Source organism: Alosa sapidissima, chromosome 11, assembly GCF_018492685.1.
Source record: "Alosa sapidissima isolate fAloSap1 chromosome 11, fAloSap1.pri, whole genome shotgun sequence".
Lineage (NCBI taxonomy): Eukaryota > Metazoa > Chordata > Actinopteri > Clupeiformes > Clupeidae > Alosa > Alosa sapidissima.
The window spans coordinates 34,143,746-34,168,606 of NC_055967.1; the positions used below are offsets into that span (position 1 = coordinate 34,143,746).

At 44.8% G+C, this 24,861-nt stretch overlaps 2 protein-coding genes across 3 annotated transcripts in view; both read left to right on the top strand.

Moving 5' to 3' along the window:
* abcc8 (ATP-binding cassette, sub-family C (CFTR/MRP), member 8) overlaps nucleotides 1-20,538 on the top strand; it is a 79,687-nt gene extending 59,149 nt beyond the window's left edge. The window contains exons 22-40 of one of the 2 annotated variants that reach the window (XM_042109141.1): nucleotides 121-258; nucleotides 4,743-4,868; nucleotides 5,327-5,423; nucleotides 6,268-6,282; nucleotides 7,623-7,870; nucleotides 10,492-10,658; nucleotides 10,820-10,889; nucleotides 11,309-11,466; nucleotides 13,848-13,940; nucleotides 14,207-14,309; nucleotides 14,774-14,887; nucleotides 16,102-16,222; nucleotides 16,596-16,726; nucleotides 17,069-17,147; nucleotides 17,256-17,364; nucleotides 17,766-17,869; nucleotides 18,368-18,501; nucleotides 19,698-19,760; nucleotides 20,227-20,538. In XM_042109141.1, the coding sequence (XP_041965075.1) occupies nucleotides 121-258; nucleotides 4,743-4,868; nucleotides 5,327-5,423; nucleotides 6,268-6,282; nucleotides 7,623-7,870; nucleotides 10,492-10,658; nucleotides 10,820-10,889; nucleotides 11,309-11,466; nucleotides 13,848-13,940; nucleotides 14,207-14,309; nucleotides 14,774-14,887; nucleotides 16,102-16,222; nucleotides 16,596-16,726; nucleotides 17,069-17,147; nucleotides 17,256-17,364; nucleotides 17,766-17,869; nucleotides 18,368-18,501; nucleotides 19,698-19,760; nucleotides 20,227-20,364 (2,208 nt within the window). In that variant the 3' untranslated portion in view covers nucleotides 20,365-20,538. The remainder of the gene's footprint in view (nucleotides 1-120; nucleotides 259-4,742; nucleotides 4,869-5,326; nucleotides 5,424-6,267; nucleotides 6,283-7,622; nucleotides 7,871-10,491; nucleotides 10,659-10,819; nucleotides 10,890-11,308; nucleotides 11,467-13,847; nucleotides 13,941-14,206; nucleotides 14,310-14,773; nucleotides 14,888-16,101; nucleotides 16,223-16,595; nucleotides 16,727-17,068; nucleotides 17,148-17,255; nucleotides 17,365-17,765; nucleotides 17,870-18,367; nucleotides 18,502-19,697; nucleotides 19,761-20,226) is intronic. The other variant, XM_042109142.1, reaches the window with a different exon arrangement.
* Nucleotides 20,539-21,121: 583 nt separating this feature from the next.
* On the top strand, nucleotides 21,122-23,105 carry kcnj11 (potassium inwardly rectifying channel subfamily J member 11). Its single transcript, XM_042109175.1, has one exon. The coding sequence runs from the start codon at nucleotides 21,554-21,556 to the stop codon at nucleotides 22,787-22,789; it is 1,236 nt and encodes a 411-aa protein (XP_041965109.1). The 5' UTR covers nucleotides 21,122-21,553; the 3' UTR covers nucleotides 22,790-23,105.
* Nucleotides 23,106-24,861: the final 1,756 nt, after the last annotated feature.

Sequence of the window (24,861 nt, forward strand, 5' to 3'; positions counted from 1 at the left end):
TAGGGCTATTAATAAATACCACTCTGAGTACTGTACTGTTCTGAATGGACACAATGAACCCTTTTTAATCTCTGTCTTCATCCCTCCCTCTGTCTCTCTCTCTCTCTCTCGCCTGTGCAGGACGACCCATTCTCTGCTCTGGACATCCACCTGAGCGACCACCTGATGCAGGAGGGCATCCTGAAGCTGCTGAGAGAGGAGAAGCGGACAGTGGTGCTGGTCACTCACAAGCTGCAGTACCTGCCACACGCGGACTGGGTGAGTCATGGCTGCCTTGCAGTCATTCACCCACATAGCGGATCAAACACAGGCCTGTGATGAGCAGTTTTGTCACTGGAACCAGACAGGGCAGCTGTTCAAACCAGCGGTGAGAAGCTGTTGGAACCACAGCAACACTTGTACAAGGGAGTAGAGAATGTTTCCTGCCTTCCTTCATGAGTACACTTCCAGTGTTTTTGATGATGAAAAGCAGCAGATAAGCATCGCAGTTTGCCTTCTCATAGTTTAAAATAATCAGGTTTGTTGTGCATGCCAGCATGGTCAAAATGGATCTTACACATCTTAATTAGGTTCCCAGTAAATAAAGCTACATCATTTTCTCATGTCAAAAGAGTAGATGTCAACATACCATTTTAGGTATACACAGGAAAGGCGTATCTTGTCTGTTATAATTAGGGCATTTCCCACAGTAGCCAATCAACAACCAAGCCTACTTAACATCACACAACATAATGCTGGATACAGCAACAACCAAGCCTATTTAACCCTCATAGGTTGTTCGTTTTTTTGTTACACAGGAGGTGCTGCCGGGTCTAGTGGACCCATTACATTTTAGGCCTTTTAATTAAACATAATCAAACTTTTTTTTTTAAATACTCACTAGATGGTTACTTCATCCCAATTGCAAGTAATATAAACAACACATATGTTAAATGTGTTGCCTTTACCTTTGTTAAATCACAATTATGAATAGAAGTGCCACTCGTTTTTGTTTATTTTTGTATTAAAATTTAACAATATAAGGAAATGCATCATAAAACAGGCATAACTGGAAAATAATCAACAATTATACAAATGAAGCAAGTTTTATTTATTTGAATTTCATTAGAAATAGAACATACTCAATAACATCTGTCTGAACAATTGAAGCCATTGAACATGGCAATTTTATACCAGACTATACCACACATGAAGGGCAGAGTCTCACTGTGTGTGTATTGCATATGTATTTTTTGATAGGGGATGGCATGAAAAGGTAAAAAGAAGAATTGATGTCTTGTGCATGAGTGACTGCCAAGCATGTAGGTCCTGGTAGCATCCGAATCACATTGGCAGCCATGCAAGAGGGTTCATTTCTTGAGCAGGGAGACCATTCAATTCTACCATTTTTTGACATCCATATGTTGTCATTTGCAAGCTGCTGACAGTCTAGTCCAATGTCTGGCTGCTCAATGGCTGGTTCTATGGCTGGTTGCTCAACGGCTGGTCCTGCGGCTTGCTGCTCATCGGCTGGTCCTGGGGCTGGCTGTTGGCGGGCTGGTCCTGAGGTTCGTTTGCATTTCGGAGCTGGCTTACAGGCTGGTCCTATGGCTGGCTGCTCACGGTCTGGTCCTGAGGCCTGTTTGCGTTTTGAAGCTGACTGACGAGCTGGTCCTGTGGCTTGCTGCTTATTGGCCAGTCCTGGGGCTGGCTGCTGGCGGGCTGGTCCTGAGGTTCGCTTGCGTTTCGATGTAGGCTGACGGGCTAGTCCTAAGGCTAGCTGCTCATGGGTTGGTCCTGGGGCTGGCTGCTTGTGGGCTGGTCCCGGCTGTTCACAGGCTGGTCCTGGCTGCTTGCGGGCTGGTCCTGCCTGCTCACAGGCTGGTCCTGGCTGCTTGTGGGCTGGTCCTGCCTGCTCACGGGATGGTCCTGGGCTCTTTTACGTTTCGGAGCTGGCTGATGCTTATCCTCCTCTTCAAACTCAGTGTCGGACTCTAATTTTTCAGAAATGTTATCCTCACTTTCTGAAACTATTTGCTCTGCATCACCATCAAAACCCTCTGACACACTGACACACACACACATACACAGGACCTATGATTTCCACACTTTAACTAGTTCCGGGTCCTGTGTACCCGAACATCCTGTGTGTAATATAAATGTGAAGGGGGGGTATGCAGGGGGGGTTCATTGAAAATGTTTTCTGATTTATGTTCCTCACAGAAAAGGCCAATGACTCTTAGTTTAAAAAAAATATTATTTGTATCATTTTTATTAAGCTAAAAACTGAAAACGGGTCCCACAGACCCAAACACCTTATAAGGGTTAACATCACACAACATAATGCTGGATACAGCAACAACCAAGCCTATTTAACATCACACAACATAATGCTGGATACAGCAACAACCAAGCCTATTTAACATCACACAACATAATGCTGGATACAGCAACAACCAAGCCTATGTAACATCACACAACATAATGATGGATACAGCAACAACCAAGCCTATTTAACATCACACAACATAATGCTGGATACAGCAACAATTCACAATGGCTGGCGGACCTCCTTCAAGGTACAACACATATTGACAGAAGCCTGAATGCCCAACCAAAGCAACAAAAAACCACCAGTAGACCCCTTCAATTTTTGTGATCATCCAGAGCCTAGGTTGGGTGCGCACGCAGCATAGGGTCAGAAAAATGGCACAGCTAATAGACCGGCATGTTGAGCAATGATGTTGAGCTGTCCAGGTATGCAGGTCATTGTAGGGCCGTGAACCATACCTTAATAAATCAGTCTTATCTAATGGCGATTGTCTGCCTGATCCTGACCTGAGCTGATAACAGAATGGGTAGACAAAGTTAGCAAGTGGCCAGAGATGCATTAGCCTGACATACAGTATACGGCTATCTGGTTGACAAGCCCAGCGTGTATACATTACATGCAAAAAAGTAGTACAAGAAAGCTTTTTTCTTGACGTTTGATGTCTCATGCCATTCTTATGTCCTGTTGATGCAGACTCTAAGCAAAGCCAGCCTTAATATCCCACCAAATAAAAATGCTATATAAATAGTGTATTTAAATATCTATATCTTGGTTTTTTAAGCCTCTCATCTCTGAGAAGTTTCTCTTGATCCCAGCTTCCCTCTGTGTTCCTTAATGACTCTGTCCCCAGGGAGCATCCTCCAGTAGCGCCCTCTCTATGACTACTATGAATTCACTGTTGAGCTTGCTGTTCTCTTCTTCTATACACTGCACACACAATCATTACTCAACCAGCAAGCCAGTCGGTGGGTCTGAAGCTAAATGTTTTGCTTCAGTGCTTCAGCAAAGCTCTTGTAGACCGGGGAGATAGCCAAGATCAACTGCCTGCTTTTCCGTTCTTTTTATCCCTTCTGGTTGGGCTGCTCGATTATGGCAAAAATCATCATCACTATTATTTTGTTCAATATTGAGATCACGATTATTAAACACGATTACTCAGTGATTTTGGATCTATCATCAATGTTCAAAACTTACATTTTTTACATTGTTAAATTGCATTTAACAAAAGGAGAGCATTGTTATGAAACTGAATGTAGCAAAATAATCATTATATTTAGATTATGTTGTTTTCATAATTTGAAGTCATAATCACGATTAATCGATTAATTCAATTAATTGCACAGCCCTACCTTCTGGGCCACACACTGAGACACTACAAGCACTTCCAGTGGTGGCAGGACTGTGGACTAATCACTAATGTGTTTACTGTAAATCAGTCTCAGAGGACAGGACTAATAACAGTACTCTAAAATTGCGTATTTGAGTGAAGTGGGCTGGACTGACGTGTGGTTTGTGTCATACTGGGATTGTAGTCCATCAATGGAGGTCAGTCTCTCCTAATATAACAGTCCTAATAACTTAACACAGCTCACACACACTGCCCATACACATCCCTCTATTCCCTCCTCTACCTTCTTCTTCTTCTACCACTTTCTCATTTCACTACACTAGAACATCTGCACTCTCATCCTCTGGTAATAGAATTGATTAATGTACTATTATTTAATTGATTAATGTGCTATTAATTGCTAGCTAAGGTCTCCTCTGCATTGTAGCTTGGCTGTTATTCCTCCTTTGTGACTTTGGATAAAAACATCTGCTAATTGAATAATCTAAATGTAAATGTAGTTGAGGCAAATGGATATAAAAAGCTTGTACGATCTCATACAAACTTGTGGGAGTATCATAAGATATGGAGAAAACATTTCAAAGCTGTCCATATTGTTTACTAAGTGCAGAGCAATAGTCGGAGTCTCGGAGATGCGGATGTATCTACAGAAACATCTCTTTCTTTCAGCCTGACAAGTGTGTTCTCACATCTGAGGGCACTTGAGTGTGTGCTTATGCCCCTGCAGTGAAAATAGCTCTTTGTGAGGCTGACGTTTTCGGAAACAGAAGAGTTTGTTTACTTTGATAGAGAAGAACTGTATTTATTATGACAGAGAATTGTGTGGTAGGAGCAGGCTTCACTCAGTTTCTTATTTATTTTTGAGAGTGCTTGGCCAAACGTATAAGTAACATCAAAGAAGAAAAGGCTGCACTTGAGCACACTTGAGGAAGACGTAAAGCCGAAACGTGTCTATGCAATAGGTTGTATGCAAAGTGCGGCCTTATCTTCTTTGATTTGTTCTGACAGTTTTGAAAAAAAGCTGTGCTTTGTTAATGTGGCAGATGAGCTCTTAAAGGGCAGCTCTCTCGTCTCTATCCACAGATCATTGCGATGAAGGATGGGAGCATTCATACAGAGGGCACCCTGAAGGACATCCAGAATGCCGAGCCGGAACTGTTTGAGCAGTGGAAGACCCTCATGCACCGACAAGACAAGGAATTTGAGAAGGTGAGGAATTATGTTAGGGTCCACCACTGTCCAACCACCCCCCACCCCTACCTCTTGCCCTTGGTTGGTTAACTTGCACGTTTGATTACAGGCCTTCATAAGAGATATCTTTCCCGCTACACCCACATGATTAGGAACTGTTTTTCTTCCCCTGCCCCAGTACAGTGGCTGTCACTCTTCAGAGTCTGTTTACAGTAATCATACCCTTCTGAACTAGAGTCCTACTTATTATTGATACTGTGGCACATTTTACATTGTTTAAAGATGGCAGATGAAGTAATCACAGCATTTAATTGTATGTTTACTCTATGAGGGTGTTTCCTCTGATGGAGCCATAGGCATAAAATATAGGGGGATGGGGGCGGTTGTTATCGCGTTTTGGTCGTTTCGCCCCTGGATGGAGCAAATGCTCTTACTGTACGTCATGACTACATACTGTGGTTTGCCTCTGGGCTCAGGAGACGGTGGCAGAGAGCATGACGGTGCTGGAGAGGAAGAATCTCCGCAGGGCCATGTACTCACGCGAGGCCCTCAAGACCGAGGAGGAGGATGGAGGTAAACACAAGCCCTGCAAACCTCTCACCATTGTTCACTGTCCACTGGTCACTGTACTTTGTCTGCCTTTTGTTGATGTAAAATATCTGAAGATGTGTGCACACAGTTTATGTTTTTATTGCTTGTCACTGTTTGTCGCATTCAAGAATGTCATCACCTGTCAGCTGTCTTTTTGTCTTGATCTACAATCACAAGTCTGAAGCACAATATGTTAGTCTACTGATTCATATCTCAGTGACACAGTGTAGTCACATTCCAGAAGAAGACCGCTTAATTTATTCCCGTGAAGTAATTCCTCTTTGTAACTGGCTCTAATTGGCTTCAATCTTACAATCAGTACTAATTATTGGCATTTAAAGGCCCATAACAGCAGTATCTCAATTACTAAATCTCAATTACTATGAGTTTCTATCTGGGATCCTACCTTTATATATTGGGGGAGGGGCTTCCATGCCAGTGGAGAGAGTGACAAGAAGCGTTTCCAAGAGAACAGGAAATGACTCGGGCCGGACTCAAACCCGGGTCCCCATGGGCATGTGGACCCAAATATGGTCTGGCCGCTGTAACCAGTTGCCCAACACTGTCCCCCTGGGATCCTATCTTTTAATCCATGCTGTGGGCCGGCCTTGTAGATGATGGGATAACCATTGAATTATGTACAGTGATCACAGCCAAGTCTTGGGTAATTTCACCCTGTTGATGATTCTGTCATATTTTGTAGTGTGTACTGTATGCCTCTCTCTGTTGTCTGTGTGTGGAAGAAAGACAACATGCTTTTTACCAGCTCTGTGTTGTGTTCTGTACCTTGGTGGCCTCTCTTTGTGGACTTGTGGATTTTCTCCAGCACTGGGGTACACAGGTGTGGGTTGATGGCATGGTTTTCTCAGCGATGTGTGCACAAGTGGTTGCCTACTGCTCTGTGTTCGCTGCTTATCAACCTCCCCATACCTTACCCCACCTCAACACCCCCCCCCACATACACTCCCTCTGTTCTTCTTGCTCTGCCCCCCCCTCCTCCCACACAACCAGGAAAACCAGCATGCGTGTGTGTGGTGCCTCAGTGGTTGTTCCTCTGATCTTCCATGTGTGTGTGTGTGGTGCCTCAGTGGTTGTTCCTCTGATCGTCCATGTGTGCCTCTCTCCAACCTGATACCCACATGATGCATGCGTGATGCAATGTGGTATATTTAGAGTGATGAGTGGGTGTTAGAGCTTAGCAGTTCCGCTAATGCTAGTGTGTGTACGTGTGTTTCTGTGTGCCGGTTGCAACTGCCGCATTTTGCCATATGCAATCTGTTTCCTATTGCTGCCAAATGAATGGATAATATAATAATATACTCAGGTCTTTAGAACCTTATTCATCATTATATATCCATTCAGCCATCCTGTCATTCTCTCTTACCGATTTTGACAAGATCAGACTCTAGACAGACAGATCTGCCCCTAGTGATGGTCAGAACACCCTGTACGCTGTTCCGCTGACGTATCTCCTTTTGCCCTCGGAGGTCAAATGCTAGCTACCAGCCCCAGGCGAGTTAGAATAAGACAGTTTACCAAACACACAAGGCCTACTGTTGACAATCTTGGCTTCTCAGAGACACTCCCAGACAGCTGAAGTTCTGTTAGGACAAGGGGAAGGAAGAGAGCTTAACTGATGCTCTGAGTCAGTGGAGTGAATCAGGGCTATTATGTTTGGCACGTTCAAAGGTCTGTTGATTTAGATTAGCTGATTAAAGTCTTGTGCAGAAAGGACACAGTAGTTATCAGTATTATGGAGGATAGTGTGATAAGGTTGTCAAGAACAATGAAATGCTCAGTTGTGAGCACATCGGTCACAACTTCATTTGTCATTCTTCCCCACTTTCCATCAGAATTCTTTCAGGTGTAAGTAAACACACTATATTTAAAAGAGCAAGTGCAAAGAGCAAGTGTAAACTAAATATATTATAATCATTTTGTCCATCCAGTATCCAGTATCATTAATGTTGCTGCAGAATGCAATTAGAACCTAATTATATTGTAAGATATTTGTTTAAGTACATCATTGCTGTATTAGTTAATATTCCATATTTCCATCTCTGTGCTTGTGTACTGTATGGTACTGCTTGCCAGTATGTGAAGTACCAAATACCTCATACTGCAGACGTCCGTCGCCTTCCTGTTGTCTCATCCTCTGTCTTTGCCCTTGCGCTCGTCCAGAGGAGTCTACTGAGAGCGACGAGGAGGACAACCTGTCGCAGGTGATGCGTCACCGCACCACCATCCCGTGGCGGTCGTTCGGGACGTACCTGAGCTCGGCCGGTCTGCTCCTGCTGCTGCTGCTGCTGCTCTCGCAGCTCCTCAAGCACTCTCTCCTAGTGTCCATCGACTACTGGCTCGCTCACTGGACCTCCAACGTCATCAACGCCAAGATCCACGCGGCCGCGCGCAACTGCACCTCCGCACAGGTGAGAGGGGTGTATCGTCATTTTGTTTAAGAAAGAGATTGATGAGCTGATTGAAATAAACGTCAAAATGAGGTGTGTGTTAATGTCACTGTGTGTGGGGGCTGAGAGAGACAGAAAGAGAGGGGGGGGGGGGCCTTGTCTAGTGCTTGTGACCTTGAAGGCTTGTTGTGGGAAATGTGAGCTCTGTATTCCTGGCTAATGTGCTGACACAGAAGTCAGCAGTTACTCCAGCAGCCTAGAGAGACTCAGTGAGGCCATTAGTGAGGGCGGCATGAGTTACATTTCAGAGGAGTTTTGAAGGACTGCAGCTTACAAATACAGACCAACATCCAGTCTGTGTGTTCGCATTGCATTGATCACACCTCGCTTAGCCTGTGCTTACTCATGGAAAAGGATAATGCTCCACTAGAGTAGCATGTCTAAAGTTTTACAGACCCGTGCAAAACACACAGACACACACACACACACACACGCATACACACACACACACACGCACACACACACACACACACACACACACACACACACACACACACACACACACACACACAGATACCCTCACACACACACAGAGACATTGTGCATACATATGTGCATAGACCTGGGACATGGAACAACAGTCACACAACCACTTGCATACACAAATACATGTACACAGAGCTATACTCCCCTTCCCACATTAAGATTGCAGGAGATTTAGTGTTAAGACAACAAGGGCCAACAGTGGAACTAAAACACATCATGTTTATTTATAGTGTATCTCCCCACTTTGTTCAGTGGGAAATGCCAGCTCACATTACCCCCTGCTAAACCATGCCAGGGCCATCACTGGCACCACACCACCATCATGCCACCCACAAGAGCCCCCAACCATGCGGGCATTAGTGCCAGCACGCGTCAGGGGCAAAGTGTTCCTGAGTGCCACGCCAAGCCATCTGATAGCCCCTCTCAATCCCAGGGCCAAGAGACAGGTGAGAGAGATCAGATGATTAGGCACAGTCATGCAGAAACACGCATGTAAACGCATACTTGCATGTGGACAGCGAGGGTATCCAGGACTGATATTTTCGATTCTCTGGCAGCTCAAACACAAACAGCTAACAAACCCAAGACACATACACACACACATATGCATGCACACACTCACACACACACACACACACACACACACACACAGACACACACAGACACATGCACGCACACACAGACACACACAGACACACACAGGCACACACAGGTACACATCTACTTTGTATTCCATTCTCTTGTTTTCACAGCATGGAAAAGAGCAATGTCCAATAGATAATATATAGCATGAAGTTGCTAACGAAATCTAGCGATGGATATTTATTTTCAATCCGTGGACACAGCAGTTGTTTCCAAGGCTTGGCTGTGATGTTTAAAGTCCAAAATGAGCCTTTAACAAGTGGCCCAGCATCCTCGGCAGTCTTTTCAGTGAACTTCATCAGCACATTGATTCCCCAGTAAGGCTTTGCTTGAGCCAGAAAAGCGTCACTTGTTTGGTTTTATTGGCACGGTATAACAGACCTGGACAGAGGCAGCAAAATAGCCAAGAGCAGCTGCTACTTCTCTGTCCCCCAAATGGTGTCCCCTCTGCTGGCCTCTTTGCTGCTTTTTGATGTATTAAAACGCGCAGCTACATCGAGTGCTGCCTTGCACTTGCCTGCATGCCTGTCAATTATCCTGAGTGGTCATTGTTTATCTGAGGATGGCCTAGCCAAACTCCGTTGTCTTTTCAATGATGTCCTTCACAGGGGCTTGACTGAGATGAAGAGGGTTGGGCGGTCAGTGGGGTGAAGCTCTTGTGTTAATACTGTAGGGTCATTTCGGTTTTGCAGCACTCGGAGTCTCTTTTGTGCTCTATGTGTGCTGCTGTTGTTCAGCATAATTGTAGTGTGACACTTTTCAGAAGACACACAGGTAAACACATACACACACACACACACACAAACAAACAAACAAACAAACAAACAAACAAACACACAAAAAACAAAACAAAAGCACACACTAACAGTCACATTTCTTGGTTTCAAAATGTCAGAATCTGCCTCATATTCTGCGTTGTTTATTTAAGGGCCGTTCACATTGTTTATTGTTTATTCACAGCTGTTCCTCTTTATCCACTAAAGCATCTTTCTCGTTTCCTATTTTCCTCTTCTGTCTGTGTGCCAGCCCTCCTCCTGTCCTTTTCAGGGAGAACCGTATTACTGTCCTGTTTGCTTAACAGAGAGGCCCTGGCAAAGCTGCTTTGTCACAAAGACTTGTTAGTCCTCTGAATAAAGCTACTCTGCAGCAGGTTTGGAGAGAGGGGTGGCTGCAATGGGTTTCATCTGCACCAGCTGGTTTTTCAGCCTATTGCAGTGACAAATGGGCATTGTGTGTGACCTTTGCCTGTGCCTGGTAACTCAAGTGTGTGTGTGTGTGTGTGTGTGTGTGTGTGCCTGTGTGTGTGTGCGTGCGCGTGCGTGCGCGTGTGTGCGCGTGTGTGTGTGCGTGTGTGTGCCTGTGTGTGCGTGCGTGCGCGTGTGTGCGCGCGTGTGTGTGTGTGTGTGCGTGCGTGCGTGCATGTGTGTGTGTGCGTGTGTGTTCCCTACCTACAGGAGTGTGGCTTCAGCCACTCGTCGTACCTGCTGGTGTTCAGCGTGCTGTGCTGTCTGGGCATCGCGCTGTGCCTGGTCACCTCGGTGACAGTGGAGTGGACAGGGCTGCGTGTGGCCAAGGAGCTCCACAGCAACCTGCTCAAAACCATCATACTGGCCCCTATGAGGTGTGTGTGTGTGTGTGTGTGTGTGTGTGTGTGTGTGTGTGTGTGTGTGTGTGTGTGTGAAAAGGAGACAATGAAACAAAAGGGTGGACAGAGAGAGAGAGAGAGAGAGTGAGGGAAAGTGGAAGGAGAGAGAATTTTAATGGCATCATCACTTTTCTCAGGCTTTTTGAGACGACTCCGCTTGGAAGTCTCCTGAACAGGTTTTCAACAGATACAAACACCATCGACCAGGTCAGTTATCATCCTGGGCTGTCAGCGTCAACACTAAAGTACTGAGTCTGTAATAAACTGCAGTTTGCACAGCACTTCAGAGACTACACTGTAGATGCAGCAAATGGGAGGCAGCACTGATGCTTGGTGAAAGCCTTTGTTGTTTGGTACTTATTTTAGTCACTGTTTTTCTTATGTATGCATGTCTTTGTTTTGATTGTGTGTGTGTGTGTGTGTGTCTGTGTGTGTGTGTGTGTGTGTGTGTATGTATGTCTGTGTGTGTGTCTGAGTCTGTGTCTGTGTCTCTGTGTGTGCGTATCTGTATGTGTGTATGTTTGTGTGTGTCTGTGTGTGTATGTTTGTGTCTGTGTGTGTATGTTTGTGTCTGTGTGTGTGTGTGTGTGTGTGTGTGTGTGTGTGTGTGTGTGTGTGTGTTACAGCACATCCCCGCCACTCTGGAGTGTCTGAGTCGCTCCACGCTGCTGTGTCTCTCTGCTCTGGGCGTCATCTCCTTCGTGACACCCGTCTTTCTCATTGCACTGGTACCCCTGGCCTTCGCCTGCTACTTCTTCCAGAAATACTTTAGAGTGGCCTCCAGGTGGGGTTACACGCGTACACACACACACACACACACACACACACACACACACACACACACACACACACACACACATACACACTGACTCACACATGAACACTTGCACACATGCATAAAACACACACACACACACACTCACACACACACTGACTCACACATGAACACTTGCACACATGCATAAAACACACACACGCACACACACACACACACATGTATGAATGGAAGGGTGCCAGTTTTTTAGTTGGCCTACATTTTCCCTTTTGTCTGCCTTCTGCATCTTTTATACTGTACAAAAAAATGCCTAAAAGCTCACACTGCTATTTTGGACCAGAGTTGAAAGAAACTGCTAAATAAGTCATGCATAAAGAATAAAGATGCATAATTGGACTCAGGTGGTGAGATATCCACACAAACAAACTCCAACACGCACAGCCACTTAAGTCTTGTCTGTGGGTTTATATGATATACACACTATTACTGTAAGCAGGACTCCAAGTATTTTGAATACACGCGAGCTCATCGTCCTGATAAAGTCCCACATAATTAGTCCTAAATAAGTGATCTATCTATCCAGTAAAGTATCATAATCCAGCCGTCGTTTTAAATGGTTTACAACCAGAGGTTCTCAGTCCTGCTACAAGTAAGCGCTTTCAGATATAACCAAACCATAGTCAAACGGAGGTCCTACCCTTCGGATGATTCAGATATGATGCTAACCTGCGGACCTTATACTGACCTTATACGGACCTATGTGTGAACGACATACACGCACATTACAGAATCTCCGTGTGGTTGTCGAGTGAGGGGTGGAGTTCATAAGAGGCGAGATATGACGCAGAATATATGCGGCCGCTGTCACAGCTGCTGTTTGTTTACAAAGTGTATGCATTATGTAGGCTAAAGAAGAAAAATCTATTGTGCGTAGGCTAATACTTGAAGTACTCACGTAAGTGCGCACTTGAAATTGACCTACAGTATTTGTATGTGTGCTTCGAATAAACACATTATCTGTTTTCAACGTTATATAGCAGAATTACTTGGCTATGGAACCCCAAATCTGGTTTGCGTTGGAGAGAGCATGCACAATCTTTATGGTACCAGCCAATTCAGTAGGCTAACTTAAGACTTCAAGGCCATCATATACAACGTTTTTAAGCAACAAACGAAATACTAACAAAACAGTAAAGTGGTTTGTTTTTTCATGGTTTATTTTTCCAAAAGCATCCTCTCCCCATGTGTCTATTGCATTTACGTAAGGAGCTTGGAACAAAGTTGGGTTTTCTGCGTTTTCATTTTCTCTAGGCATATTTATGCTCAACAAATATCAGCTCAGCAGTGAGGTCATGAGAAGGCTATCAATGAACAGAAAACCGACCGTGTTGGCAAACAATTTATTAAATACTCCTGTTATTGTCGTCAACGACGTCGCTGTAGGCTACTGCCTTTTCAGCGCCTTCTGCTTATGATGATTCGGTCTTTTGAATTAGTTTGGCCTTGCGATGCAGTTGTAGGTTACATCAACGTGTCTCTTGCTGTTCCCTTCATGTGTTCTATCACAATGCTGTCTGCCCTCATGGACAGTAGCTCTGTGATGTCTGCATCTTTCCAGGTCGGAGATTTTCTTGACAGCACTATGCCACTCTATCATAAGACTGGCATTTAAGTCAGATTTAACCACATGGACGCATGAAAGAAATGTCACCGACACGCCCTTTCACTAGGTGTGAATTTTAACCGCATGTTCTACGCTTCGTTCAGACACAGCATATTTACATAATGTCCGGAGGAAATACTAGGGGGGGAGTAGTAGAACAACCGGCTAAATTCGGACTTCCATATGACCGGTTATGTCATTCAGATATACGGCCCCACCGTTTAACATCAGCAGAACCTCCGGTCTTACACGTATGTCTGAAAGCGCTTAGTATGTATGTATGTACAGTATGTAGTCCTGCTCTGAACATCTCCAGCCAATCTCATCAATATGCAAACCTGACCAAATTCAGCAAAATCGCTTTGATCACTTTTAACTAGCTACATCAGGTGTGTGTGTGTGTGTGTGTGTGTGTGTGGCTAATCAATGATGCCCTTTGATGAGTTTAAACAAAAATGTTTGGTAGTAGTTTGAGTGAGAGCCCCTGGTTTTACGGTCTTTCAGTGACTAAATTGCACCCCGTGTTCCTGTTTCTGGCTATGTCCCACGGGTGCTGTGCTAATGGATGTCGCCTGTGTGTGTGTGTGTGTGTGTGTGTGTGTGTGTGTGTGTGTTTGTGTCCCTGTGTGTGTGTGTGTATGTGTTTGTGGGTGTGTGCGTGTGTGTGTGTTTGTGTCCGTGTGAGTGTGTGTGTGTGTGTGTGTGTGTGTGTGTGTGTGTGTTTCAGAGACCTGCAGCAGCTGGAGGACTCTACTCAGCTGCCTCTGCTGGCCCATTTCTCTGAGACGGTGGAAGGTCTGACCACCATTCGCGCGTTCAGGTCAGCTCAGGGACGTGGCTACTGCAGAGCCGCTCTCTCACACGCCCTCACAGTCAGCTCCTCCAACTGCAGACAGAGAAATAGGACTCGTTATATAACACACATATACACTCGACGGACCTACATTGGAATCCACTTTACTGTTTCCCACATGCATCTGGAGCAAATGTCAGACAGACAGACAGACATACACACACCCACACCACTCTTTCTCACACACACACACACATTCACTTTGTGTCACAGTGTGGTATTTCCTTTTGCAGATATGAGGCCAGATTCAGGCACAAACTATTGGAGTTTACTGATGCCAACAACATTGCCTCTCTCTTCCTCACCGCAGCCAATCGCTGGCTAGAAGTTCGAATGGTAATCACACAGTTACTCACTGTATTGGACATTACTGTGTGGTCAGCACATGGTTATGTCCATTCAGCACACGGTTGCGTCCTTGCAGTTACACAGGCAGTCAATTACTGTTCAGAGCACTTTATTTTAATGCAAAGAGCTCTGAGAGACGGAGTCTGATCACTGGTTGAAAATAGGCCTCCTGGACTTCATTAAGCCATGAAGCCCTTTGCCTTTGCAATGTCTTTATAATGACTTTGATATTGATCCTTCACTAATGGAGAATATTAGGTGTTAAGGACTTGTTTCATAGTTAGAGGATTATCGCTACATTGACCACGGAAAATATGTTCTTCATTAAAATGGCATTCCACTGAAAAATAAAATGCCTTTGTTGAGTGTCACACAAGTATGTGTGCTTGATGAAAGTGCTTCAGTGCCGTTCACAGCGGCACTAGATGAGGGAGTTCTTGCTTGTCTCGTAGGAGTACATTGGAGCCTGCATCGTGCTTATAGCTGCTGTGGCCTCCATCACAAACTCCATATACAACCATCTGTCCACGGGGCTGGTAGGACTGGGCCTCACCTATGCACTTATGGTAAGAGTGTGTGTGTGTGTGTGTGTGTGTGTGTGTGTGAGTGTGTGTGTGTGTGTGTGTGTGTGTGTGTGTGTGTGTGTGTGTGTGTGAGAGTGTGTGTGTGTGTGTGTGTGTGTGTGTGTGTGTGGGGAACCTCCTGGGGAACACCCCGACACGACAAACACATGCACTTTTGAAAAGCTTGAAACGTCCATATGTGTAGCCTAACGCATCTTTTAACTTAGCCAGCCAGTGTTGTAAGAGTTCAACGCTTGTTTTCGTGCAGTAGGCTAGCCTTTTTGATAAGCGATGTCAGGGGTAAGCTGACGTGATTAAGGAGGGCTTTCTGTTCCTGTTTATGTAAAGGTTTAACATAGGCTCAATAATGATAGGCTACATTGCATGTTACAGGCTATATTAACCAAAAGCGCACGTTAAATAGGCGGATCAGATCACGGGCCAGGTATCATTTAATCATAATTCATTTTTGCGGTTTGGGGGGGGGGGCTTAAAAACATATAGCCCAGGGGCCTCAGGTGGTATTAAGGCGCCCCTGTGTGTGTGTGTGTGTGTGTGTGAGTGTGTGTTTGTGTGTGTGAGTGTGTTTGTGTGTGTGTGTGTTTGTGTGTGTGAGTGTGTGTGTGTGTGTGTGTGAGTGAGTGTGTGTGAGTGTGTTTGTGTGTGTGTGTGAGCGTGTGTGTGTGTGTTCCTTTCTGTTGCACTATCACTCTGTTCTGTTGCTGCTCTGACTCATACCCATTTCATAGCGTCAGTTTGCACTGTGCCTGGGTGCTTGTTTAAGTCCCCTTGATGCGAGCCCCAGGGTCATCAATACATTTTCTTTTTAGTTTGTCCATCTACAGAATGTGAAGTATAAAAAATTAAAGGAAAGTATGCAAAACATAGTACAGGTACTGGAATTCAGGCTTCTGAATGGTTGGTAATATTGAGGAATAATGTTCTTCTCAGTCTGCCAACACCCTCGATGCCACAGGTGCCTTGCACAAGTGGCTATCAGATGACCAAGTCATGCATGTTCCAAGTTGTGGTATAGCTTTCAGTGGTAGCAACTCCTGGAGTGATGGCATGATGTGAATAATTGAGTATATTTAATTCCGATCGATAGCTCATCATATAAATATTTCAGGGGATCAGTTAAGACGTGTACTTCGCCCAGCTGTTTTCATTCAGACATGCCCCTTCGGCCAGCTAAATGAAAGCTGCTTGTTGATCAGGTGTCTAATTACCTGAACTGGATGGTGCGCAACCTGGCGGACATGGAGGTGCAGATGGGCTCGGTCAGGAGGATCAGTGCCCTGCTGAAGACGGAGCCTGAGAGCTACGAGGGGCTCATGTGTGAGTGACACAACTGCCACCTCACTTCCTGTTTACTTCTGAGACGGGTGGGCTTGGTGGGTTTTGTCATTCTAAAAAGTCACCCCTGCTAACTAACTAGCTTTCTTTTTCTTCTTTTTGTTCTCTTCTCTCCCTCCATTATTATATCTCCCTCTCTGTCTCTTTCTCTCCCACCTCTTCCTTTCATTTCCCTGATTTGTTTTTATTTATCTTTGTCCTCTCTCTCCTGTCTCTCTCTCTTTCCTCTCTCTTTCTCTCCTCTCCTCTCTCTTTCTCTCTCTCTCCTTCTCTCTCTTTCTCTTCTCTCCTCTCCTCTCTCTTTCTCTCCTCTCCCTTTCTCTCTCTCTCTCCTCTCCTCTCTGTGGGTGAGCAGCGGCGTCTCAGGTGCCTGACGGCTGGCCCCAGCAGGGGGAGATTCAGATCCAGAACCTGAGCGTGCGTTACGACAGCACCCTCAAGCCCGTCCTCAGGAATGTCAACGCCCACATCAACCCTGGGCAGAAGGTGCCACACCCACACCCGCAGCATCACTATACCAGTGCCCTTCGACTCCTCTTCTCCTTGTCAAGATGTGCTACCTGAGACTCTCTCTCTCTCTCTCTCTCTCTCTCTCTCTCTCTCTCTCTCTCTCTCTCTCTCTCTCTCTCTCTCTCACCATTTAATTTTTGAGCCATTTGCATTTATTCATGTGTTATTCCTTGTCGCACACTCTCTCAAGGACACATCTAGAGTTCACCCACCCCACCTCCATCTTGGGTTCCATGGTATCATGGCTATGAGTCAGATGGATGTTATCTGAGCACAAGTGCCATCATATTAATGCTTCCCGTGCTGCTTCCTCCGTAGGTTGGGATCTGTGGCAGAACAGGGAGTGGCAAGTCCTCCTTTTCTCTGGCCTTCTTTCGCATGGTGGACACATTCGAGGGTACAATGAGAACTGCACATATTGTTATTTCATAGACTGTAATATCAGCTTCAAATTATTACACACACACACACACAGACGTATCAAATCCCCCTCTGCGTTCCCCAGGACGCATCATCATTGATGGGATTGACATCGCACAGCTGCCCCTGCAGATGCTGCGCTCCCGTTTCTCCATCATCCTGCAGGACCCCATCCTGTTCAGCGGGACCATACGGTGAGGAGGAGGAGGAGGAGGAAGAGGAGGAGGAGGAGGAGCAGATGGCCCGGCACATCCTCTTATTCCACTGCTTATAATGAGAAATCAGAGTGGCAGGACAGGGACAGTTTTTTTTTTTTTCGTTCTGGAGTGAACAAGAATGTTCTTTTTGCAAAGATTGAAAGTTTTTTGGGGTGTGCAAAATTGCAAAATGTCACCTCTGACTTCAAGTGTCCTCTGACTTCAAGTGGTGCTTGTGACAAAATCACTGAGCTTCTTTTGAGAACAGATCAAACAAAACAAAACAAAACAAAATGTATACTCTATACCCATAGAACATTTGGTCATTTACCAGCTGTCGTCCCGAGATATGGCAATCGATCGTCAGTGTCAGCTTGTCATGGCTCTTCTCTGTGTAGGTTTAACCTGGACCCAGAGAGCAGGGCATCAGACTGTATGCTGTGGGAGGCCCTGGAGATTGCCCAGCTCAAGTCTGTGGTGAAAACCTTGCCTGGGGGACTTGGTAAGAACTTCTATGTTCTTTTTTTAATAGACACCAAGCAAAAAAGAAAAATAATTTTTATGAACTATTTGTCCATGCCCCCACCATTCTCTTGTAATGTGTCTGAGATTCGTTCTAAGGCATAGATAGATAGATAGATAGATAGATAGATAGATACTTTATTGATCCCCAAGGGGAAATTTAAGCACAGTGGTCAGTGTAGCCTATTTCCTTTTAAAGTGGACTGCAGTGTCATAATGTATTCATATTCTCATTCCCGTGCCATGCCAGACTGCCTTGCATAACTCTCCTGCCTGCTCAAATGGAACAAATGCTTAATGTTTCTGAGCTCAGTGGCAAGTAGAGAGTAAGACTGCCTTTGGTATTTGGAAGTTCTACAAGACCCCGAAGAAACAAAATAATGGATGAATGGACAGCGAAGTGTATAGACAAGAGTTAAACAGACGTGGGAATGTGGGAATATCTATCTCATGTGTCTGATGTTTGTGTGTTTTTCAGATGCTATAGTGACGGAGGGTGGGGAGAACTTCAGCCAGGGCCAGCGACAGCTCTTCTGCCTGGCCCGAGCATTTGTACGAAAGACCAGCATCCTTATCATGGATGAGGCCACTGCCTCCATAGACATGGCTACGGTAAGCCAGCTACACCTTTATAGACATGACTATGGTAAGCCAGCTACACCTCTATAGACATCACTATGGTAAGCCAGCTACACCTCCATAGACATGGCTATGGTAAGCCAACTACACCTCTATAAACATGGCTATGGTAACCAGCTACACCTCTATAGACATGGCTATGGTAACCAGCTACACCTCTATAGACATGGCTATGGTAAGCCAGCTACACCTCTATAGACATGACTATGGTAAGCCAGCTACACATCCATAGACATCACTACGGTAAGCCAGCTACACCTCCATAGACATGACTATGGTAAGCCAAGCCAGCTACACATCCATAGACATGACCATGGTAAGCCAACTACACCTCCATAGACATCACTACGGTAAGCCAGCTACACCTCCATAGACATCACTATGGTAAGCCAGCTACACCTCCATAGACATCACTATGGTAAGCCAGCTACATCTGTGCAGACATGACTAAGCCAGCTACACATCCAAAGCCATGGCTACAGTAAGTCAACTATGCCCCCATAGAAATTCAGTCATTGAAATTCAGTTTAATTGATTTCAGTTTCAATGACTCCCAACTATTATGAAAACAACAAAGTTGAGATATAACAATTACTTTGCCACATTCTATTTTGCAATGATGCTCTCACTGTGTTATAAGTCAATTTATAAATGTAGAGCACCCTTTGCTTTAGAGTGGTAACTATTATATACTTTTTATTAATTTGTTTTTCAGTTATTTTGTACGTTTAGAAATATGGATGGTATAATAATTCAGAATAATAATTCTGTCAAATAATCATGATCTCAATACTGACCACAATGATCGTGAATATGATTTATGCCATAATCAATCGGCCCTAATGGTAAGTCATCTATGCCTCTGCACAGTAGACATAGCTACAGTAAGCGAGTCAGCAAGTCCCCTGGCAGAAAAGCACTCCATTACAGTAATACTTTGCCCAGGCACAGCACACCCAAGCCCATGCGTAGTCAGGGTGGGTTGTCACAAAGAGGAACCCCTCATGATCATTGGTGACCAGTGAAGCGTGGGACCTGGATATACCACATCAGCCTTACAGGCGGGTTAATGGAGCAAACACCTCTGAATCTCTGAAAAAAACAGTATTTGCCATGTACTGTACGTAGTTCTGTGATTATGAGCCATATCTTTGTTTCCTTGGCTGCAGGAGAGCATTCTACAGAAAGTGGTGATGACAGCTTTCGCTGATAGGACGGTGGTAACCATAGCGGTGGGTATCTAATAAAAACAAAAAAAAACATAGACGTATCAAACACATACTGGCTTATCAGCTTGCAATGTTTGATCAACATTGCCTACTCAAGAAAAAAATGTATTACGAATTTGATAGTCAATTCGCAAATATAGACAATATCATTGCATAGTCTATTATTATTGCTGTAATTATACAGTATACAACTTTGTCTTCTGACATTAACTGCAGTCATTGCTCACTACTATTCCAGTCACATTCGTCAAGCATCTGAGATTTGTCAGAATCCCAAGAACTTGCTCGATACTGTTATAGTTGGACATCACTGTTTTGCTAAACAACTACATTTGCAAGAATATCAATGAATCTTGTTTGAAGTGTGTGTGTGTGTGTGTGTGTGCGTGAGCACAGCATGCAATTGGATATGTGTAACAAACAGATTTTCTACTTTTGATTTTGTGTCTCTTTGATGCATCCTCTGCAGCATCGCGTACACACGATCTTGAAAGCTGACCTGGTTATCGTCATGAAACGAGGAATCATTCTGGAGCATGACAAGCCAGAGGTCCTGCTCGAGCAGGAGGACAGCGTCTTTGCCTCGTTTGTCAAGGCAGACAAATAAGAACAAGGAGGAAGACAAAGACAGAATCAAGGACCTTCAAAGTGCAATTGCATCATGGACTACTACTGTTTCTGTTTTTTGTTGTTGTTTTTTTTTTTTTTTTTATCATGCATCATATTTGTAAATAAGATTATACTTCTTTATTAATAAAAAAGCAATTTTCATTTTAAATCATATATTTTTTAAGAATGGGTACTGTCTGTTGAATAACGTTAGGGGACACTCCCAGTGGGAGGAGATGAAATATATCTATTACACAAGTATTCTGATATGTTTGACATATATTCATATTGACAGATGGTCATATGGGTCATAATGTATACTAATCTTGGCAAAAATTAAGCAATTCCATTTACAGTCTAATGTATGCGCATAGCTATCTAGTGGTGTAACTATTATGGACAAGTGTTGACATGCATTGGACGAATCATTGGATTTGATAAAGCTAGCATACTGCCAGGATTACAAATACCACAGGAGCTATGTCAACTGTATGCAATAATGACAAATATTAGGTGGACCAATTTTGATTCAACTTGGACAGCACAAACACATTAAAGGGAAACTCAAACTGAACTGTCTATTCAAGATTCCTATTATCTCATTAGAATGCAAATATTTTATTGGGTTTTGCGAGTGTTATTTATTGACATGAGCAGTTGAGGAATTTCAATTTGTATGTTATTACCGGTAGCCTATGTTTGTTAGTTTAAAAATGATCCAAATAGCCTGTGAATCGTGTTGTTTGTCTGACTGTTGCAAAGTGGGCTAATGCTGATGAATAAGACTATCCTTTCACGGTAGCCCCCAGCATTGGATAGAGCAGTGTTTCCTCTCTCCAGACAACTATCTTTGGTTTATGACACAGGCATACGCGTGCCCTTAAATGAATGGGAATGGAATGCCTTGTTCGGCAAATGACAGTGGCAGGACCAGGAACGAAATATCCGATTGCAATGTGATTGGCGTCGGCAGCTGGGGCGCCCAAAGTGGATGCTATCATTGGAGCTCACTTCGGCTGCTTCAGTGCCGGGGGTGTGAGAGGCGCACATAGTCTTTGAGAATAGATTATAACACTTGCCCTGGATGTGCGTGTGTATGAAAGCAAATGGATTCCGTGTGACTATTCTGTACGTGAAGGGGACCAAGCACTGAAGAAGAGTTGCTGGTGCCATAGCATGGAAGAGCAATGTTGTCAAGGAAAGGACTTATTCCCGATGATTTTTTGCTGACTCGTTTAGCAGAGGATGTTTTGCAGCCAAAATTCAAAGCGGTACAGAGAAAAGCTCGCTTCGTCGCCAAGAATGGAACTTGCAACGTAGCCCACACGAATATTCGCGAACAAGGACGATTTCTTCAGGACGTCTTTACTACATTGGTCGATTTAAAATGGCTACATACACTCGTTATATTTACAATGTCCTTTCTTTGCAGTTGGTTTTTGTTTGGCATGATCTGGTGGCTTATAGCGTTCGCGCATGGGGACCTTGACCAGCAAAAAGAAGACTTCGTCCCCTGCGTGACGGACATCCATTCTTTCTCCTCTGCCTTCCTCTTCTCCATCGAGGTACAGGTGACCATTGGTTTCGGTGGACGAATGATCACCGACGAATGTGTGTCAGCCATCATCATATTACTCGTTCAGAATATTGTGGGACTGGTTATCAACGCCATCATGCTTGGCTGCATTTTTATGAAAACAGCCCAAGCCAAGAGACGTGCGGAGACGTTGATCTTTAGCAAACATGCGGTGATTAGTCTTCGCAATGGCAAATTGTGCTTCATGGTACGCATCGGAGATCTCCGCAAGAGCATGATCATCAGTGCGACTGTCAGAATGCAGGTGGTGAGGAAGACTACCACCAACGAGGGAGAGATAGTTCCTTTGGACCAGATAGACATCCATATGGACAACCCTGTAGGGACGAATGGCATTTTCCTCGTGTCACCACTCGTGATTAGCCATGTAATTGACAAAAACAGTCCTTTGTACGAACTGTCAGCGTTTGACTTACAAAATGATAATATTGAAGTAATAGTCGTGCTGGAGGGCGTTGTGGAAACCACGGGCATCACGACCCAGGCCCGGACGTCTTACCTGTCCGACGAGATTTTGTGGGGGAAACGCTTTGTGCCCGCAGTGAATGAGGAGGATGGGATTTATTCGGTGGACTACTCAAAATTTGGGAACACAGCTAAAGTACCTACTCCGGTCTGCAGTGCGAAACAGCTTGAGGAGGGGGGAGGCATGGCGCTTTTTAAACTCCAGGAGTCCACTCATCCCAAGGCGTCTGTTAGAAGACGACGCCTCAAACAGTCCAGCCTCAGTCAGGACAACCCAACTCAACAATCAACGGGCCAAGAGGAGGACCAGGCACAGTCAACTGTCCAAAGTACAGACCTACTCACTCAGGCGGAAATATAAGGTGTAGGCTACTTGACAGAAACAGCTTTATTTTGCAATAACTATTTTATATCAAGGTTTGCACGCGCGTGTCCAACATACCTTGAATGCACTAGAGATGATGTTCTTACATCCGTCTTCCGAATGTTTCCTGAAGTCGAACTGAATGCATGTATTCACTTCTTAGGATACTATAAAGGACTTTAAGCACATATGCAATGCCATGGGTAGAAGATATGTAGGAGACCACCACAAGCCCTGCGGAGGCTAAGTGGTGATTTTCCTTGTTGATCATAGATTTAAAGGAGGGAGTATTAAAGGTGAATGAGTATTTATATTTTCCTGTGTGGCTTGTTTTACTTGTGTTGAGCAGCTGCAACAGCTTGTCAGTAAAACATCAGTGAAAGCACCTGACCATGATGGTCCTTTTCTTTACTTAGTGAGTACTAACACTTAGTCCAGTGGACAGAAAGGTGAACCCGGAAATGTTGAGTACACCAAAGTTTTATGATGGAAATAAATAGTATGGGTTCCCAGCATGTAGAAACTGCCGGATGCTAATTTGCAATTTGGGCAATTTGTGTAATTGAGCTAATTAGCATACATTAGCATAATCACCTATATTGATCATATTATAAGAGCTGCTTGGCCAAAATGGACAATGTTAGTATGTGTTTAGGGGTTACTAGAGATGCTGAGTCCATATCTGACATTTTCAAGATTCAAAATCATTATTTAAACTTGGTTTGGTCACGTTTTTACTCTCATTAAGCTGATTTTGCTGAGTTTTTGGGGGTGATTTATACAGATTTTTGGAGGATAAAAATGTTCAGTGTTTAGGAATAATTTGGATCCTCAAGTTATTTCTGAATTCCACAATAATTTTGGAAATAGCTATTCACTGGCCCTCTGCTGTGACTCACAATTGAGTAACAAAGGGAAGAACTAGCCTCTACTACTCCTCACTGTCCTCATCCGTTGTCCTGTCGTCATCTTCTCCAGACTCTTCATCCCTGTCCTTCTGCTGTTTTTGCTGTGTAAATATATTGCCACATGTAACATCACTGCCTTTGCAGAAACAATAATTAGTACAGGCCAGGTCTGCAGCTGCACAGCTGCACTTTCCAGATACATGTATACACAGTTTTAACCCAGCTTTGCAGCTACAGCTGATAACATTAACAAATCAGGAGGAGCAACAGGACTTGAATCGAGGGTGGGCAAGTTCCTCTCCTTTCTTCATACCTGTCTTCTAACTCCCTCCAAACACGGTGATATCCACAGCCGGTGGATCAGAACGGTCTGCTGCTTTCCAAAGCAGCACCTGTAGATGGGCACGTTTTCCATGGAGGAGCAAGTTGCGTTCTGTAGGAGACAGTGTCTTCAGTGCTGGAGGAGCCGGGAGTGGGAGACCTCACCGCCAGGGATGAATTACTGCACTGGCTACCGGGCCCGGCCCAGGGGCCCAAGGGGTCAGGGGGCCCTGAAGCCCAAGCCTTTGCATGAAATCATTGCCTCAATATCAACACATCAGGATGTAGGCTATGAATCTGATTGAATTTAGTATTGGCCATCCCCAAAATGCACCAGAATACAGGAAATCACATCAAACAAATTAAAACATTTCTGAGGAAGGACCCCCAAACCCCCCTTCCACATATGCGACAATTAATGGGGGGCCCTTAATACATCTGGACCCAGGGGCCCAAAAGTATAATCCATAATCCATAATCCGTCCATGCTCACCGCTAGGTGGAGGCCCAAGCAAAAGGATCCGAAGAGAACCCTTGTAAGGGGTACTAAAAAGCTTACAGAGGCCTTCAGTAGAAGCCGCAAGAGGAGACCAGCCGTCGCCTGGGCCTAGCTACGGGAGAAGTGCTTGCCTGAAGAGGGTTTTGATGCAGTGGCCACGGCGGAGAAGGACTTCACGCGACTGGGAGAGCGGCCTGAGGAAGCGGCCTTGGAAAATAAGGTAGTGACGCCGGCCTGGGCGCTGACTTCACCGAGAGAAGACTTTGAGCCCCTGCCCCCGCCGGGCGGCTTTAGGCTGGAGTTGGCGGTGGCCCTGGCTACGGAGCAGAGCAGAGGTGGAG

What these genes read in the sequence shown, in the direction of transcription:
- kcnj11 (XM_042109175.1), top strand. Translation starts at nt 21,554, where the DNA reads ATGTTGTCAAGGAAAGGACTTATTCCCGATGATTTTTTGCTGACTCGT.